General features: G+C 37.7%; 1 protein-coding gene across 3 annotated transcripts in view; it reads left to right on the top strand.

The window, feature by feature from the left end:
- Window positions 1-20,203, top strand: part of zswim8 (zinc finger, SWIM-type containing 8) — a 78,994-nt gene that overhangs the window by 27,029 nt on the left and 31,762 nt on the right. For 2 of the 3 annotated variants that reach the window (XM_028469246.1, XM_028469245.1), the window contains exons 2-9: window positions 7,531-7,684; window positions 8,577-8,671; window positions 10,306-10,478; window positions 11,834-11,941; window positions 12,014-12,095; window positions 13,266-13,386; window positions 13,457-13,658; window positions 14,193-14,368. In XM_028469246.1, coding sequence (XP_028325047.1) covers window positions 7,531-7,684; window positions 8,577-8,671; window positions 10,306-10,478; window positions 11,834-11,941; window positions 12,014-12,095; window positions 13,266-13,386; window positions 13,457-13,658; window positions 14,193-14,368 — 1,111 coding nt within the window. Of the gene's footprint in view, window positions 1-7,530; window positions 7,685-8,576; window positions 8,672-10,305; window positions 10,479-11,833; window positions 11,942-12,013; window positions 12,096-13,265; window positions 13,387-13,456; window positions 13,659-14,192; window positions 14,369-20,203 lie in introns of those variants that run through there. The other variant, XM_028469247.1, reaches the window with a different exon arrangement.

Below are 20,203 nucleotides of genomic sequence, written 5' to 3'. Positions count from 1 at the left end.
TGACTCTGAATACATTATTTTGGACTTTTATATTCTTACTCCAACTTTTTTTGGGAATTTTGAGTTGAAGAGCAATACACATATATTGCAATGTTAAGGAATTCATGTTTTTTTTCTTTTTTTAGATATGTAAATCAACAAGTATAAATTACTTTTAGTCAGTTAATGGGTAGATAATCAATAACCGAATCGAATCAAATCGAACTGGAAAAAATTATCACGAGATTAATCGTTTTAAAAATAATCATTTATCCCAGCCCTAGTCCACATGTTTCTGCTTTCGTCCATCCACTCTTTTCATGATATCATGTGTTCTAAGGCTTTTATCAAGTTTATCAAGTCCAGGCGGCCATCTTTGATTATGTCATCACCAGCATGTCATTGTGACTGGCCGAGCATGCTCAGAATGACCGGAATTAAATGTTTACAAGATAGAGGAATTATTTAATTTAGAATTAAAATTGAAATAAACCAGCCTAATTATGATTTAAGTTTAATTCAGAATTAGATTAGCATTAAGTGTTTACAAGGTCAGATTAAAGAGGATTTAACTTTTATTCTGAACTAAACACTAAGAGGAATTAAAGCTCCCATGTGGAGGTCCTTATAATTTTAGCACTTCACACATGTTGAAAGGAAGCGTTGATGGAATCATGTTAATGGTCATCGTTTAATCTCCTTACTGTGTTACAAAGCCTAAAGTTACAGCAGTAGAGTTTGTGTGTGCGTCTCAAAGGCCCTATAAAATCATTTTTTTTATTTTCAAATTCTGTGTTTTCCACATAGTTTTTTTTTTTTAAAGAAATATTTTATAATTTTTTCAGAAAATATTAGTTTTTGAATCCTGTGAGGAAACAAAATAAATGATGATAAAATCAAAGTGTAATTTAAAACCATGTCTAAGCTCCAATTCAAAGGTAGAGCTAAGTTGTAGTGACTGACATGCATTATTGTGATTATTTCTAATATGTCATATAAAGATATATGAGAGCAGCGTTAATGTGACCTCAGGGATCAATAGTTTACTGAATCTGATCAACTTCATTAGTGATCACTGATGAGATGTGGTGTGTAAACAGGGTGACCATACATCCAGGACATCTCCTCTTTTCACGTCTTATCTGGACCGTTTGGCTGGATTTTATGAATAGATGAAAATGTTCAAGTTTCCCAGGGACCCTGAACACATCTAGAGGAACACGTTAATTCAAATGACAGTAACTAGTTTCTGAAAGCTAATGAGTTGCTCTTTACATCCAGTATCATGTCATTACAGTCATTTTACTCACACACGATGGAATCATTAAAGATGCTGCTTCGTATGATGAAATCCTCACACACAGCAGAGAGAGACTGAAAGAGACCAAATATTGTGGGTTTCATTAGAAAATATCAGAAGGATGGAGGTTCAGATAAATATCCTATAGGAAGTTAAGGTCACATTTATATATTGCTCTAGTCCCCTTTTTCTTATTTCTGAATCCTAGTCCCCACTTTGTCTGACTACAACATTTAGCTTAGAAAGCTATTTAAAAACATCTATAGATCATGATGATGAATGGATGAGTGATAACACACATTTTAAAGAACCCCATTTTGTAAATAAGTGAATGAAACAGTATTTAATGCAGTAGTTCACAACCTTTTTTGGATCATGAATTTCTGGCAATTAAAATTTTTTCAGATATTTCAGGCAACCTCACATGGGGTCGCGACCCCAAGGTTGAAAACACTCATTTAGTGGCTCTTGAATAGATAGTTTATCATTTCCAGTCATATCATACCTGGGATGGGACCAAGACTGACTCTTTATTTGTTAATTTTCCACTTTCTCTCTCTCTAGTACCCCCTGTAGTACCATCACGTACCCCTAGGGGTACATGTACCCCATCTGAGAAAGACTAATTTATTAACATGATTATTTAATATTCTGTAAGTCTTGAGATGTTTTTGTTATAGTTTTTATTTCTAGGAGGAGATATTTCAATGTTTGAGACATTATAAGAAGGTTAATATGAGACACATTGTTATAACGTTTAATGAAGTGATTTCAGATTGTTTTAAAGTCTTTGTTATAGACAATAATAACTTATTTATCTACTATACTATATTTTGCCGTTACAAGGGAGATAGAAGAAAACATGGAGTACTGCTGAGTTCAGCCCTAGTGTCTCTTTTTAGGGGATCAATCAATGGTCACCCACAAAACACATAGTGTCATTTCAACAGGTTGTATAGGATGTGTTAATGAGATGTGCAGTGGTATCTTTACAGAGGTCATGTTATTATTCTAATCCAAGGTCATTGTTTTCTCACACAGAGCACGTGTAATAAATGATCACTGTAACCTGTGAGTGTTAGCACGTGCCCACTGAGATAATGCTAATGCACAGCAGCTATTGGTCAGTTACAAAAGAGCAGCTGTTTTGGCTTTTCTCAGTACGAGCGACGTGATTGGTGAAAGGTCTTTGGTCATATACCTGCAGCAGCCAATCACAAGCTGGCAGCATGTACTGTAGTCTGTCACTACGCAGCGGATCCTCTTCCTTATTTCTGCACAGTGCACTCAGTTAGTGTCAGCATCAGTGTTTATCTATGATATCTACCATATCTATTCTACCATAACGGCAATATCTATATCTACAGTAGATATATAAAGTCTACACACACCTGTTTTAATGCCAGGTTTTTGTGATGTAAAAAATGACACAAAGATAAATAATTCCACAACTTTTTCCACCTTTAATGTGACCTAGAACCTGTACAATGATATTAAAAACAAAGTGAAACCTTTAAAGGGGAAAAAATGAAAACTTAAGATAACCTGGTTACATTAACACACCTTAAACTAATACTTTTATTCCAACACTCAGTGTTTGTGGGTCAGAGTCTATCAGTGTGGAACATCTTGATGAGGTCATATTTACCCACTCTTCTTTACTAAACTGCTCTAAATGTGACAGATAGGGAGGACATCTCCTGTGTACAGCCCTCTTCAGATCACCACACAGATGTTCAATAGGATTCAGGTCTGGACTCTGGTTGGTCCATTCCAGAACCTCCATCTGATTGTGGTGAAGCCATAGTTTAGTTGATGCTAGTTGGTGCTTAGGGTCATTGTGGTGTTGAAACATAAAGTTCTTCTTCATCTTCATCTTTCTAACAGAAGTCTGAAGGTTTTGTACCAACACTGTCTGGTATTTAGAACTGTTCATAATTCCCTCCACCATGACTAAGGCCCCAGTTCTAGCTGAAGAAAAACAGCCCCAAAGCATGATGCTGCCACCACCATGCTTCACTGTAGGTAGGTGTTCTTTTGGTGATGAACAGTGTTGTTTTTGCACCAAATAAACCTTTTGGAATTATGGCCAAAAAGTTCCACCTTGGTTCCATCAGACCATAACACATTTTCCCACATGTGTTTGGGAGACTTTAAATGTGTTTTTACAAAATGAAGCTTGGCTTAGATGTTTTTCTTGGTGAGATAAAGCTTCCATCTTGCCACCCTACCCCATAGCCCAGACATATAAAGAAGACAGAGATTGTTGTCACATGTTCTATACAGACGGTACTTGTCAGAACCTCCTGGAGCTCCTTCAATGTTGCTGTCGACCTCTTGGCAGCCTCCCTGACCTCTTCTCATCTAGTCATCAATTTATGACGTACTTCCTGTTCTTGGTAAAGTCACTGTTGTGTCATATTTTCTCCACTTGATGATGACTGTCTTCACTGTGTTCTATGTTATATTTAATTCATTAGAAAGTCTTTTGTACCTTCACCTGACTGATATCTGTGAACAATGAGATCCTCTGATGCTTTAGAAGTTCTCTGAGGACCATGGATTGTTCTGGAAGATGTAGATACAAAAATGTGAGGAAAAGCTTCTAGAACATCTGAACTTTATTTGTGGTTAATCAGAGACACTTTAAATGGTGACAGATGTGTGATGACTCCATTTAACATGAGTTTGAATGTGATTGGTTCAATCTGAACACAGCCCCGCCCCCAGTTATAAGAGGGTATGCTCACTTTTACAACCTCATTCTGTTTTTTTTTTTTTTTTTTTTTTAACTTCACCTCCTTTAAAGGTTTCAGTTTGTTTTTCAATATCATTGTACAGGTTCTAGGTCACATTAAAGGTGGAAAAAGTTATGAAATTATTTATCTTGGTGTTATTTTTTACATCACAAAAACCTGGCATTTGAACAAAGGTGTGTAGACTTTATATCCACTGTATATCTACAATATCTATTCTACCATATCTACAATACATATTTATATATATATATATATTCTACCAAATCTACAATACATATATATATATATCTACAATATTTATTCAACCATATCTACAATATATATATATATATATATATATATATATATTCTACCAAATCTACAATACATATATATATCTACAATATTTATTCAACCATATCTACAATATATACTGTATATCTAGAGGTTGACTGATATATCGGGCCGATATATGGACTTTTTTCAAGATTGGCCATTGGCCAAAAAATATATATATATATATATATATTTATTTTATTTTTTATATTTAGAACTTTAGAGTAGCCATTAAAGGAAAAAAAAGAACATAAAAAACATCCATTCAGATGTATAAATATACAACAAAAGTAATAATAGCATGTGCATGGAGGAGGTAGAAACCAATAGGCTTACAAATAAAAAGCTGATAATAGGATAAGGATATCTACAAAATCTATATCTACATATACAGTATCCATATCTACAAGGATGGGATTAAATCTACTGGTAGAGTCAGGCAGTGACACACACAGACGCGCACACACACACACACACACACACAGTCTAATGCTTTCTCATTGACACAAAATAACATAAAAGGAAATGTATGAAATGTGACTGTTATGTTGGAATGTTCATTTCATGGTGATTTATCTATAAATCAGGATCATTGATCCAGATAACTGATGATATCTGTGAGAGAGCAGATTAGTGTCTGTGATGTTGTTTTTGTAACTCGTTACTTTGATCAAATGTGTGTTTTTATGTGTATAAGGTTTGGGTTTAGAATGTATGTTAGATGAGTTTTTGTTAATGCAATATAATACTCACACAGGAACCACACAATCATTGTTTTTTACACTAGCCAAACCTCCTCTACACACACACACACATATACTGTGTATATATATATATATATATATATATATATATATATCCTGCAACATTTTACTGTAAATAAATAAATATGTGAGTGACTTGTGCTAATTATTTATCAACAACAAACCTCTGAAGAATCATTTCTGCTTCTTTTTAAACATAATTATAGTCAGATTGATTTTAAATTCACTACTGTCTGTTCCACAGTGTAACTCCTCACATGGTAAAACAAGCTTCTCATTGTTGTATGGACACTGCCAACTTTAAATTAAATTTCCCTGTTCATTTATAACCCCTCTCTCTTTCATCATTCAAACATTTCCTGAATATTTTTTAATCACAGATAATTCCTCTACAGTCCCCTCCAAAAGTATTGGAACAGAAAGGTCAATTCTTTTATATTTGTTGTTTACTGAAGATATTTGGGTTTCAGATTAAAACATAAATATGAGTTGAGAATTCCAGGTTTATTTCATAGTATTTACATCTAGATGTGTTACACAGGACAGAACACCTTTGGTTTGAACACACCCACTTTTCAAGTGAGCAGAAGTATTGGAACTAGGGCTGGGATATTTTTTAATCTACGATTAATCTAGAGATTCTTTTTTTGATGTATTGACTAATTTAATGATTAAATTGTGTTCGCGTTCCTTCCTCCCTCCCTCCCCGCTGCTCGCTTGCCCTGCCTCCAAACTACTCAATGAACCTGTTTTTTCGCACAAACTACTAGTTTGATGTAAATCTGTCCTTACATAGTGACAGCTTTAGCAAATATGACAAAAGTCACTTTTATAAGAGTTGCAGACTGCACCTTTAAGGAAAAAATAAAAGGTCACACTGCAAAGGAAAAACTCCAATAGATGCCTATGTGTACAGCAAACATACATTGTGTTTAATTTACAAATCAGGACGGACTACGAGGGTATCACAGTGGTATGTAAATGTGTTCTCTCATTGCGTGGACCAGGGTTACGGTGAACAGCTACCTTCCACAAACGAGTGCGTGTCATCACTGCCTTACACTTATGAAACTTGGATGAGCCACTCGCGTTAGTTATTCTCCGGCGCCGACATTTTTGTTTTGGTCAGATGACGCATCGGCGCGTACATTTTGCGTCGACGTATTTTTTGCGTCAATGTCATCGATTACGTCGACGGGTTGTCCCGGCCCAAATTGGAACAGACAATATTAAAACAACTTAAAGTGAATAACATTTAATATTTGGTGTCGTAACCCTGACTTATAATAAGTGCATCAAGCCTGTGACCCACTGACATCACCAGACTGTTGTATTCATCATGTGAAATGCTTTTTACTGCAGCATCTTTTATTTCTTCTTTGTTTCTGGGGATTTCTCCTCTTCAGGAGCTAAAATGTTCTACTGGGTGGAGGTCCAGTCTAAGACCTTCACTTTTCTCCTGATGAAGTCCTTTGTTGTGTTGGCAGTGTGTGTTTTGGGTCATTGTCTTATTGCATGATGAAGCTTCTCCTGATTAGTTTGGATAAATGTTTCTGTAAATTTCCAGACAAAATGGTTTTGTAGACTTCAGAATTCATTCTGCTGCTACCATCATGAGTGACATCATCAATAAAGACTAGTGAGCCTGATCCAGAAGCAGCCATGTAAGCCCAAGCCATAAAGATACATACATAGCACTGCGTGAAGGATGCTGAAATGCTCACCTTCGTGGGCGTTTCTGTTAACATGTCAATCATGGCAGAGAGCTTCCTGGAGGCGTGAACGCGTCATCAAATTGTAGCGAGGTGTTTGGGCTCACCCTGCAGTAAGAAAGGAGCAAATCAACCTCTAAAACACTTTGATCATGTGTATGAAGCCCTAATAGACCTTTATCATGTTTAAAGTACAGAAATGTTAATTTAGCTTAACATGGACCCTTTAATATATTAATGTAAAAGTCAACACCTGAGCAACTAGAAACACCATCAGTCACATGTTCCAATACTTTTGCTCACTTAAAAAGTGGGTGTGGTCAAACAAAAGGTGTTCTGTCCTGTTTAACACATCTAGATGTAAATACCATGAAATAAAAGCTGGAATTCTCAACTTTTGTTTCATATTCATGTTTTGATCTGAAACCCAAATATCTTCAGTAAACAACAAACATAAAGGAATTAACCACTTGTGCTGTTTTATGCTCCACCAAATCAAAAAATATCAGTATTTTGGATTTTAAAAACACATAATTAGTGTGAACTGTAAACTCAAGATAATGAACAGTTGTGATTGATCTTTTCTGCAGAATGAAAAGTGGTTGAAGTGAAGTTTTGTTGGTGGTCTCAGAGGATCATCAGGTGGGAGGTGTTGGTTTCATGAAGTTCCATCAGTAGCTGATCTTCTGGTCCTTCCTCAGATGGTCAGGTGATTCCACTGGTGGAGCTCTCTGCTAAGCAGGTAGCGTTCCACATCCCGTTTGAGGTGGTGGAGAAGGTCTACCCCCCAGTCCCTGAACAGCTCCAGCTCCGCATCGCATACTGGAGCTTCCCCGAGAACGAGGAGGACATCAGGTGGGCGGGGCTTCACTTCACCTCACCTTTATCTGCTCATAATCACAGCAGCACAGATGACTGGTTTCACTGATGAAAACTCATTTTTAAAGAACAAACATGTTTTTAATAAGTTTTACTGTAAAAGAACATGTTTATCGACTGTAGTCATTAAAACAAAGTTACTGATTCATAAAAAAATGAAAACCCAACACAATCTTAAGCAGTATGTAAACATCTAAACAGAATATCATGAAAAACAAAGAAAACCAAAATATATTTATATATACTGTATATTAAAAACAAATCCTAATCCTGGCTACTCTGTGTTTGTAACACAGTATGATATGATAACAAACATGATCAAAAACTAATTCTAGAAGGAAAAATAATGTTTTATGGGTCTCCATAGATTTGTGATATTAAAATGGAGTCACACGGTAACCACTGTCTTAACCAGTCATTCAGTTCAACTTTATTGATATAGCACAAATTACAACAACAGTCATCTTGAAACGCTATCAAAATATAAAATGAACAGCATTAGCTACAGTGGAGAAACAACTCCTTTTAAACATGAATAAATATTAATTAGAAGCAGAACCAGAGGTTGAGAACATCTGCTCCACTGCTTAGGGTTAGTAACAGAACAGGACACAGAGATAGAGTGTTAGCATTGTTAGCTCCAGCATCAAGAACCTGAAACAGAAAACATGATAGAGTATGAGCAGGTCTGTCTCCATGGAAACACCTGGTGCTAGATCATGTGTGGGTGGAGTCAGTGGAAATTGTGTGTAAGCAGGTGACCTACTCACGTTGTGAGTAAGTGAGCTTTGTTTATGATGGATGTCACTGTCCTGTGTCTGATGGATGTACTGCTCTTCTCTGTATATATGTTTATATGCATATGTAGGCTCTACTCGTGTCTGGCCAATGGGAGTCCAGATGAGTTCCAGAGAGGTGAGCAGCTCTACAGGATCAGAGCTGTCAAAGACCCTCTACAGATTGGTACGTTTATCAATCACATCCACACTGTGGGTCAAAGGTCAAAGGTGATGTCACCATCGTTTATGGTCTGATAACATGTTAACCTGAGTAGAGCCACTCATTACTGTGTGAGCTAGCAGCGCTCAATGCTAAGCTAACAAACATGTGGGAGCATGTCACATCTCTATACGGTACGGCTGTGGGTAGAGGTGTCCCGATCCGATATTGATATCGGATATCGGTCCGATAACAGCCATATCAGATTTTATCGGTCTGCATCTAAAATCACTGATATAAGCTCTCCGATAAAATGTTGCGCTCTAGCACATCTATCTATAGATGACAGTAGTTCACACTCTAACACAGTAACCTACTGTTGTTGACTATTGTTCTCTGTTTGAGTAACATCACTTAATCAAGAACATTCCACACTACTAAATAAGTAATAAATATCATATCGGATCAATATTGGTATCGGCCAATACGCAAGGCTGCAATATCGGTATCATATCGGACGTGGAAAAGTTGTATTGGGACATCCCTAGCTATGGGTTCAGTGAACAAACATCATCATACTAAAGCCGTTAGAACAAGTCAAACATTAAACTGCAGCTCTGCTTTATCAATAAATAATAAATACATTATGCTGCAGCTGGTGGAAGGTGAAACACATCAATATTTCATCATTAAGGATGGTTCAATGTTGGGAAAGTTCATTTTGTACACAAACTAGTGCTGCACAATTATTGCCAAAATGATAATATGTGCACAGTTTACAGTGCAAATTGAATCTTTAGATAACAATTATACTAAAAACATTTACAGAATAATTTATAATGTACCAAAGGCTAACTGGATAAATACACTATTACAGAGTGCAGAGCTCATATTATTAATGGAAATATTGCAGATAATTAGGTTCATTTATTCATTTTTCAATCCTGATCACAATGAAAATAACAACCGTATTTTTCATACTATAAGACACACTTAAAATCCTCAAAAATCTACAGTGTGCCTTATAATCACATGCACCTTATGTATGAAATTAATATGTCAAAATGTTTTAGTACAACTTTGGTAAACTATGAAGCTGCACCACTTGATGGATTTTTGGTGCTTCAGGGCTACCGTAGTCAGACGCCTGGTGGAGGGATATTTACCTGTACTGTGCTTCAACATACTGAACTGAAAAAGTCAGTGTAATGTTCTATATTTTATGTGTTAAACCTGAACAATGTTGAGAATTATTGTTAATGAGTTGAATAAAGTTTGACTTATCTGACTATTTTGTTTCGCTTAATGAGCCTTAATAATAATAATAATAATAATAATAATAGTAACAACAAAGCGGTGCACCTTATGTATGAAAATAGACCCATTCATTGATAGTGTGCCTTATAATCCGGTGCGCCTTATAGTCTGAAAAATACGGTAATTGTGCAGCTCTAACACAAACTAGTTCAAAGTTCAGTTCACATATTTTAAAATGAACTAGTTCAGTTCATAGTTAATAACAATATTTTTAACTCCACAAATGAACTACTTTAGCTCTTTTCTTTATTAATTTGTATTTATTATATCCCCACAATAAACTAAATAGATATATAGTGTAGATATATACAAGTGTGTGTGTGTGTGTGTGTTCTCCTCAGGCTTCCATCTCAGTGCCACAGTGGTTTCCAGTCAGTCGGGTCAGTCTAAAGGAGCGTACAACGTGGCTGTGATGTTTGATCGCTGCCGCATCACTTCCTGTAGCTGCACATGTGGAGCGGGGGCCAAGTGGTGCGCCCACGTAGTGGCTCTTTGTCTCTTTAGGATCCACAACGTGAGTTTATTCTACCTACTGATGAATCTGGACTTATTTAGCAGTAGAGATATTAGACCAGGGGTTCTCAACCTTGGGGTCAGGACCCCATTTAAGGTCGCAAGACACTGGGAGGGGGTCGCCAGATGCCTTCAATAAACTAAGAATGTCTTCTGAACAATTTCAACCCATTTTTATTTATTTTTACCCATTTTCTACATCTCCACCAAACTCACCATATTTTAACTTATTTTCATCACTTTTTCTTTCCATATTTTTGCTCCTTTTAATGTATTTTTGCTACATTTCTCCCATTTCTGACACTTCTACATCACATTTTAATGACTTTTCTGCACATTTTTTCCACTTTCCAGACATGTTCAGCACTTATAAACCTTATTTCTACCACTTTTACACCTAATGTCACATATGTTGACCCATTATTGTCACTTTTAACCTCTTTTCATCCAATTTCATGATTGTATTTACCAATTTAACCACATTCACCATTTATCATTCCCATTATTTGCCAGTTTAAACTAATTGTTCCAATATTGACACTTTGAACCATTTTTACCACTTTTTCTGTCTGTTTTTATCCACTATAATTTATAACTTTTAACCAATTTCTGTGGTTTTTAAAATCCCATTTCACCACCTTTTCCACCATTTTTGGTCACTTTGAACCATTTTATTAGTGAATAATAAATCACTAATAAAATGGGGGGGGTCCATTAGAGGCACTGGAGCCACGCCATTGGCTGTGATGGCAGCACCTGTCGTTGGCGGGACAGAGAGGATTGTTTTGTCCCCACTGACCAGCGTCAACGAACTCTTCATGAATCCAGAGTTGACCTGGTGATAGTTGCTGTAACTATGGGGGGTACAGGTGTTGGTGGTCATCTTCAACTCCCCACACTAGCTCCTCATGACAAAATAGATCCACTGTTTCCTTACATTGTCATCTGTTAAATAAGCAAAGGGAGCATTAACCTGCACACTGTGGCATCCAGGAAAGATGCCTGAGCAACGTGAAGGAGACCTGACTGCTGAGCTAGTTGGTTTAGCTAGCTGGTTTAGCTAGCTGCAAACTGTCATAAGAGATGCTATCTGGGACTCGAGAGCGAGCGGGAAAACCTCCAAAGCTGATGTGCTGAATGTATTTATAGCTTTAGCAGCAGGGTGGGGTTTATGCTAATGAGGGCTCTGTTACGGAATATGGCTATGATTTCTGACCCGCCCATTAAATCCTGAACACAGACATATGAAACAGTTTATTAAACCTAGCTCCACAATTGCAGTGTAAATGGTTGCATGGCTTTTTACATGTTTTAAGGAATACATTTATGACCTATTTATTCTATGTCCTCATGCAGGCGTCAGCAGTGTGCCTCAGAGCTCCTGTTTCTGAGTCTTTGTCGAGGCTGCAGAGAGACCAGCTGCAAAAGTTTGCCCAGTACCTGATCAGTGAGCTGCCTCAGCAGGTAACATGCTAACAAAGCTACTTCTAGTCTGTACGAGGTGTGTTTGCTGAATGATGTGCTCTGTGGCTTTAGATCCTACCCACTGCCCAGAGGCTGCTGGATGAGCTGCTGTCCTCACAGTCCACTGCCATCAACACAGTGTGTGGAGCTCCAGGTACACCACAAACATACATCAGCTACGTTTCAACAAGTTACAGGATTCTGAATACCAGCACATATTAGGGATGCTGCAATCACTTATCACTAGGACTTTAACGCGTTACTTACGATTATTTTATTACAGGAAAAACACACGAAACAATAATTAAAAAATGAAATAAAGCTGTGTCACGTAAAGCAAACAACTGTTTGGTGTAAATGAGATGATAAAACAATGCAATGGGAACATCTACAGTATATCAGTGGTCTGTGTCTGCTTGGCTGTGTGCGTGCTCACGTAGCTACTCAAGCTCTTCAGTGATTGGCTCTGGGTGATCACGTGACTCTAGTGGCTGTGCTTCACTCACAGTCGACAATTTTATGAAATGAATCATTAACTGTAACATTACAATACAAACTAATGCGACATTGAACAGCTTTGAACCAAACTGCTGGTATTTAACAAGTAGAGCTCTGTCTGTCTGTGCCTCACATATCTCTGGTGTTCAGGGACAGACAGACAGATTCATTGCTTTTATAGATGGATTATAACCATTACTATTATTACTATTCTTATTATTTCTGTCTGTCCGTCTGAGTTAAAGTGGACATTTGTCAGAAACTGTTTCAGATAGGATAACCACGTTCAGTGTGTGGCTTCAGGGCATCAATCGCTTGATGGCGTTCGAAAATGAGAAGTGCGCAATTTTTTTCCCCGGAGTTATTGCCCTTGTTCCTGTTTGGGACTGTTTTTGAGGTATCTTCAAAGGGGACAGTGTTTCTCAGACACAGTTTAAGATAGATAGTAATTTGATATTCTGATGAGATAATATTTTCTTATATAAACATCTACGTTCTTAGATTTAGGACATTTGGGAAAAGGTTGAGAGTTATGACAACCAATCTGGTTGAGGATGTTGACTATGTCTTCTTGTTTTGGATTATCGTGACCATTGTGTTGTGCACCAACTTTCACTGTTGGCCCCGCCATTTCATATATATATATGTGTGTGTGTGTGTGTGTGTGTGTGTGTGTGTGTGTGTGTGTGTGTGTGTGTGTGTGTGTGTGTGTGTGTGTGTGTGTGTGTGTGTGTGTGTGTGTGTGTGTGTGTGTGTGTGTGTGTGTGTGTGTGTGTGTGTGTGTGTGTGTGTGTGTGTGTGTGTGTGTGTGTGTGTGTGCGCGCAGACCCCACAGCTGGTCCGTCAGCGTCTGATCAGAGCACCTGGTACCTAGACGAGTCCACCCTCAGCGACAACATCAAGAAGACTCTCCACAAGTTCTGTGGGCCGTCCCCTGTGGTCTTCAGGTAGACACACCCCCGCCCCTCCCCCAGGTGGTCATGTGCCTTTTTAATCCTGGTTTCCTGTTCCTCCCAGTGATGTGAACTCTATGTACCTGTCGTCCACGGAGCCTCCAGCGGCGGCTGAGTGGGCGTGTCTGCTGAGGCCTCTGAGGGGGAGGGAGCCTGAGGGCATCTGGAACCTTCTGTCCATCGTCAGGGAGATGTTCAAGAGACGGGACAGTAACGCTGCCCCCCTGTTGGAGATCCTCACAGAGCAGTGTCTCACCTATGAGCAGGTATTCATTAGGTCTGTTAGAGCAAACAGGAAACTGTGTGACAGGAAGTGATGGCTCTTTAGATTTGATAAAATATTAGCTAACGCTGTTAGCTCTGTATTACGTAGCATACCGGTGCAACAATTTTTCAATGAAATCTCTAATTTAGCCAGGAAGTGGAGGCGGTAGTGGTTAGTGTTAGTAAAAAAAGATGAAGTATTGCAAAGTTTCCCAAATTTTCCAGAAAAGTGGAGACTGCAGTGGTTCTGCCCAGCCAGGGGCTTGTGTCCCGTCAGAGGCTTTTGCTGCGGAGCTGCAGCTGGATGCTACTCTATGAAGCAACCACTGCATTTGTTTGCCCACAGTAGAGCTAGCAGTGTTAGCATCAGGCTAAGGTGGTGAAATGTGATGTCATGAAACATGAGTGACCAATAGGAACAGAAACATATTGTGATAACCTCGGGAGGAAACACTTGTTAGCACTGCTAACACTAGCAGCTAGCTAATGTTAGCGCGAGCTAACGTGCCACTCCCTTTGCTCCTGTGCGATCTCAGATCATCAGCTGGTGGTACAGTGTACGGACGTCGGCGTCCCACAGCAGCGCCAGCGGTCACACGGGACGTAGCAACGGCCAATCAGAAGTGGCGGCTCACGCCTGTGCCAGCATGTGTGATGAGATGGTGGTTCTGTGGAGGCTGGCGGTGCTGGACCCCACCATGAGTCCACGCAGGTGGGACGCAACGGGCTGAGAGTGGACACTGACACACACACACATATATATGCACACATATACAATAAATGCATATTTACACACCCAAATACACTTACACAAACACATATACGTACACTAAGCATGTGAATCTCCATCACTGATAACGATTCAATACGCATCTCGATACACTACCAACGATACGATACATTAGCGATACATTGAATTAGGGATTGTCCCAGAGTCCTTTGATTTTGAGAATTGGCCGATACCAAGTCCTGATCCGATAATTCTATAATAAATTAAAAAGATAAAGAAGAGAAAAAAAACAGATCCAGGATGTTTATTTATTTTATTCAGCTTATTTTAACATTTAACCCTAAACAGACACTTCTGTGATGTAACTTGATCAATCAATCAATAAATTAATAAAAAAAACACTTTAGACTTTTGTGCAAGATTAAATAATATTAAATAAAAAAGTCTAATATAAAAATGTACAGTACCTCATCTTAAAATACCAACAGACATGTTAACAAATTAGAAAATAAAAGTACCACAGCATAAAGTAAGGTCAGTAATGAGCTTTTATGAACTCTTAATGTTTAATCTAATCATTTAGTTTCACACATTAAAATATATGTTTTTATGATGAAAAGTATGATAACTTCATTATGTTGGTATTACAGGTTTAGAACATATCAAGTATTAGTTGTTTATTAAATAAAGTGTGTGAGATCTGCAGATAGAGGTTAATTTAGAACAGGGGTTCATCTGGTCTCATCCTGGGACCCACATTTTTCCACGTCATTAAATTGTGACCCACTTTTAATTTTTTTTTAAAATACCTGTGCGTACGGAAGACTTACGGTGAGCGATTGAAGGTGGCAGCTTACAAAGCTCTCTTGGTCAATTTTAAGAAAAAAAGCCCTCTTAAAACAGGTAAATTGCTTCTACACAAAGCCAACATGACCTAAAATGAGTGGGGTTTGAAGCAAGAAGGCTCTGGGGAAAAACAAAGATCATGAAGAGAGAAAAGGAAAGCTAACAGCAAAAGCTAACAAAACCAACGTGGAAGAAATGGAGGCCGGTAAAGCTATCCAACACTTAGCCAAAAGCATACAAGAACTTAAAACGGAACTTAAACAACAAATGACCAACTTCAAGAACGACTTCGGAAACGATATTAAACAGGAATACAACAGTTTTAAGATGGAGATCAATCAAAAGCTGCAGAGTATCGTAGGAGATGTCCGTAACCACGGTACGAGTTTAACCGAAACAGAGCGGTGACTGGATGAAAATGAAACGGCTAACACTGAGCTAAAAGAGGCTCTGCTTTACTTTCTTCAACAACAGAGACAATTACATGCAAAAGTTTTGGACCTAGAAGGGAGGTCACAACATCCGTATATACGGCATTAAAGAAGGCACCGAGGGGTCCTCAATGCTAACTTTTATCGACAACTTTTTAAAGATGGAGCTGACACTTGATAAGAACACGGATCTGCAAATCCAACTAGCACACCGGTCAATCGGCCCTAAACCACAAAACGAATTACTCTCAAGATCCATCCTGGTCAACTGTCAAAGGTACGATATCAAAGACAAAATACTTAAAACAGCCTGGGCAACGAAGATCACATGAGGGGAAAATGGTGTCGTTTGCACACGACTTACCCACCGAGGTGAACAGCAAACTCAGAGAATACAAAGAAATAAAGGCAATTCTCAAGAACAAACAAATACGTTTTCAGACACCATACCCTGCCAAAATGAGGACCTACTGGGAAAACGGCCTCCGACTTTACAACAGTGCAGCAGAAGTGACGAGGTCATGATAAAGAGAGGATATCTGATAGGTCAACCATGGACAACAGACGCCAGCTGTGGTGCACACTGGAGCAGAGACGGAGACCTCACGGAACGGGTCCGGGATAGACACACCCCCAATTTCCACTGGATGCGGCTCCACTACGTTACATCACCGCTGCATCACCAGAGCTGATAGGTTTCTACTTTATTCTATGTGTTCATTTCCACTGGGTCTGCTGTGGTGCGTGTCTGCTCCTTCACAGATGTGGTAGTCCGGTGCCCTCCACCAGATATACACAGGACTTCTATTTCTGGTGGAGCACGACGCATCAATCAGCACAGAGCAGGAAATTAAGCACGTATTCCACAATAAAATATCCTGTTACTTTTCAAAATAAAACAATAAAACATTCAAGTAACTATATCAGCAAAACGTCATAATGTGTAAAAACAAAATCACATCCACTATATTGTTTCCTCTCATACTGTAACTCACTGTAAACTGCAGCAACTTTGATTTAGTTCATGTTTTACTGGTTTTACAGTTTTATCTCTTCTCTGTTGGTTGTTGATAAAAAAATGTGTCTATGACAAATCCAGAGTCCAACCTTCTTGTTCTCCTTCGTTAGGAACACTGACCTGTTTATCTGTTTATTGTTGTGTTTAGAACACATACATTTAACTGTGTTGTTGCGCGATTATATAAATATCGTGAGAACTGCTCTGTCTCGTGACGTCACAGTCATCCAACCAGAGTGCACCGTGGCGCACTCAAAACACAACCGGTGGGAATTACCGGACAACGGGGAAAAACCGGATTGGTGCCGTGGTGCAGCGGAGACGTATCCAGTGGAAACCCTTAGTCAGAGATTTCAGTATCCAGTTACTGTCACAGTCGATATGTTAATGATGCAGGAACAGGTCAAATAAAAAGTCAACTATCATGATGAGGTACAGCAATTTCAGAATAGTAACTTGGAATGTGAATGTTCTAAATAACCCAGTGAAAAGAAACAGAGTGATGTCAGAAATAAGAGAGGAAAAAAATCTGATAATTCCTTAGCTCAGCAATTAAAAGAGCAAAAGAAAATAAACTTAAAGAACTTTTAATTTAAAACACCTGGAAATGAAACACAGCAAGAAACAAGATCCACAAGTTATGATTAAAACTAAAGAAACCAGAAATCAATCCTAGATATGTTTAAAGAGGAACTAGAAAAAAAATAAAAAATTCTAAAAGTCATATTATGAGGTCAGACCAAAAGATACAAAATTATTAGCAAGAAAAATACAGAAAAGACAGACCCTACAATTAATATATAAAATACTGGACCCCAAAACAGGGCAAATGTACAATAACCTGGATGAGATTGATGCTGCATTTCAAACATATTATAAAACCTTTATACACAACCAAAATAATAATAATAAGAGAACATAAAAACATTCTTAAATTCATTAGATCTACCATCAATTGGAGAACTTTAGAATAAATGTTTAATATCACAGATCACAAAAAAGATTTAGATACTGCTGTAAATAAATAAAAAATAATAAGACACCAGGAAGTGATGGATTACCAGATTTTTAAAGAAGACTTGTCCCAAATACTCCTGAATTCATTTCACTGGACACTTGAGAAAATGTCAATATCTCCTTCATGGAATGAGGCTATTATTACTGTTATCCTAAAAGAAAGAATAAAATGCTGTGCAGCTCATACAGACTGATTTCTATGTTAAATCAAGATTATAAATGATATGCATCAATCTTATCAGGGAGACTAGATTACTTTATGCCTGAGCTGATCAACAGTGATCAAACTGGATTTGTCCGGGGTCGCAAAACACAGGACAATATTAGACGTTCTCTCCACATAATTCATAATGTCAATAAAACAGGAAAAAACGCTGTATTAGCCAGTCTAGACGCTGACTTTGACTGTTAGTTGGAATTATTTGTTCTTAGAAAGATTTGGTTTTGCTGAGAGGCAAACATTATATACCACCCCTACAGCTTGAATAAAAGTAAATGGCTGTCTAACAGACCGTATAAAATTAGAAAGATCAACTCGTCAGGGCTGTCCACTCTCGCCCACCCTTTTTGCTCTCTATATAGAGCCATTGGCCCAAAAATTAGAAGACTCAAATATAAAGGAAATTTTGGTCAATAGCAGAGAACCTAAAATAACGTTGTACGCAGATGATGTATTACTATATATCAGTAATCCAAATGTCTGCATTCCTTCCTCTTTGGATCTTTTTGACAGATTTGGTACATACTCTGGATATAGACTTAACATCCAAAAGACCCAGATATTAACATTGAATTATAACCCACCACCTGAGCTTCACCAAAAACTGTCCATTGACTGGACTCAAAAAGCAATTAAATGTCTTAGAATATGGTTAACTCGCTGCCCAAGTAACTTATATACAAAAATTATGAAACTATTAACAAGACAATCAAAGAAGACCTCAGTAACTGGTCAACACTCCTGTTGACCCTCAGTGCGTTAATCGAGATCATAAAAATGTCCATTTTACTCAGAGTTCTGTACCTATTTATGTACAACTATGTTAAAAAACTTAGGTGGATTCCATATGACACAGAATTCAAACCAGATGTATTCTGGATTTAAACCCTGGGTCAATAAAGGCATTAACACCTACTGTAGCATAACAGAACAAATCATTAAAAAGTTTTCAGGTATTAAGAGAAAGATACAATTTAGAAAAGCAAACAAACTACATCAGGGAGAGATAAGAAAAGAATTGAATGATAAAATAACTGATGAACAATTGGAGAACATGTGTGAAACTGTCTCCTCTACTTCCTGTTCATGTAATGGCGTGAATTTTGCTGGAAGAATATTGTTCACTTTTTTGCTACCCCTAAAATATCAACACATTTGACATCAATGGGCCGTACATGTTGGAGAAGTTTTTGGAATTGCCCAAAAATTCAAATACTCTGGGAAAATATTTGGGAAGTTCTACAACACATTTTTTAGCAGAATATTCCATTAAGATGCTCAACACTGTATCTGGTGATTTACCTGAAGGAATGACAGGACATGATAGATATCTGCTGAAAATATTGATTGTTTCAGCAAAGAAATCAATAACTGGTAAATGGTTACAGAAGGATGCTCCTACAGTAGAAGTTATCAGAGAGATTCATGAGATGGAAAGATTGACCTTCTTACTACGCCTACAAAAGGAGTCGTACACTGCAACATGGACAAAACTAGTGTTGTACTTTCAGATATACAATCTCCTAAGCCCCTCCCACACACTACCTGTGCACTGTAATAAAACAAAAATGCTGTACAAAACTCTTTTACCAAACACGAATAATGACAATGGCCTAGAAACGTTATAGGAAATAATAATGAACGTAGATGCACTGTGACACTGTTGTTTTTACGTTTCTTTGTTCTTACAAAAACTAATGCATTTCAAGTATTAAAAAAATGCTTGTGCATACATAAATATTACAGGTATTACACACTGCCATCATAAAATCAAGTGCATCAAGTAACCATAGCAACACTTTGAAAGCATTGTAACCACCACTGAATTATTGCACAAATACACAAAATATTGATTAATGACTTAATATCAATATTAAATGAAAAAATTGATTTAAAATCGGCACCCAAAAAATCGCGATATATCGTGAAATTTCTTTTTTTTCACACCCCTAGTAAACAATGGGTCCGTGGCTCCAAGCAGTGACTCCCAACATGATCAGCAGCAGAAAAAGTAGTGCAGTTTGTATTTACATATATGGTAATAAAGTATAATATATATTCTATATTAAACAGCAGTGTTTGTTTTAGCTGTTAGATAGTTGGAGAGGGAGGAGCTAACATTCTCGGAGGCGTGTTAGGTGACGTCACCTGCCAACGTGGGCAAAATCCAACTGTCCCATTTAAAGCTGATTTTTTATAAAATATGTAATAACAAGAGAGGAAACATAACTTTTTACACTTCGTTCCTCTGAATGAGGCTAAATGATGTTTATCACTGTAGATAA

The sequence above is a fragment of the Gouania willdenowi genome, chromosome 15, assembly GCF_900634775.1.
Source record: "Gouania willdenowi chromosome 15, fGouWil2.1, whole genome shotgun sequence".
Taxonomy (NCBI): domain Eukaryota; kingdom Metazoa; phylum Chordata; class Actinopteri; order Blenniiformes; family Gobiesocidae; genus Gouania; species Gouania willdenowi.
Note: the sequence above shows the minus strand (reverse complement) of the source record. Positions and strands in the feature narration are given on the sequence as shown.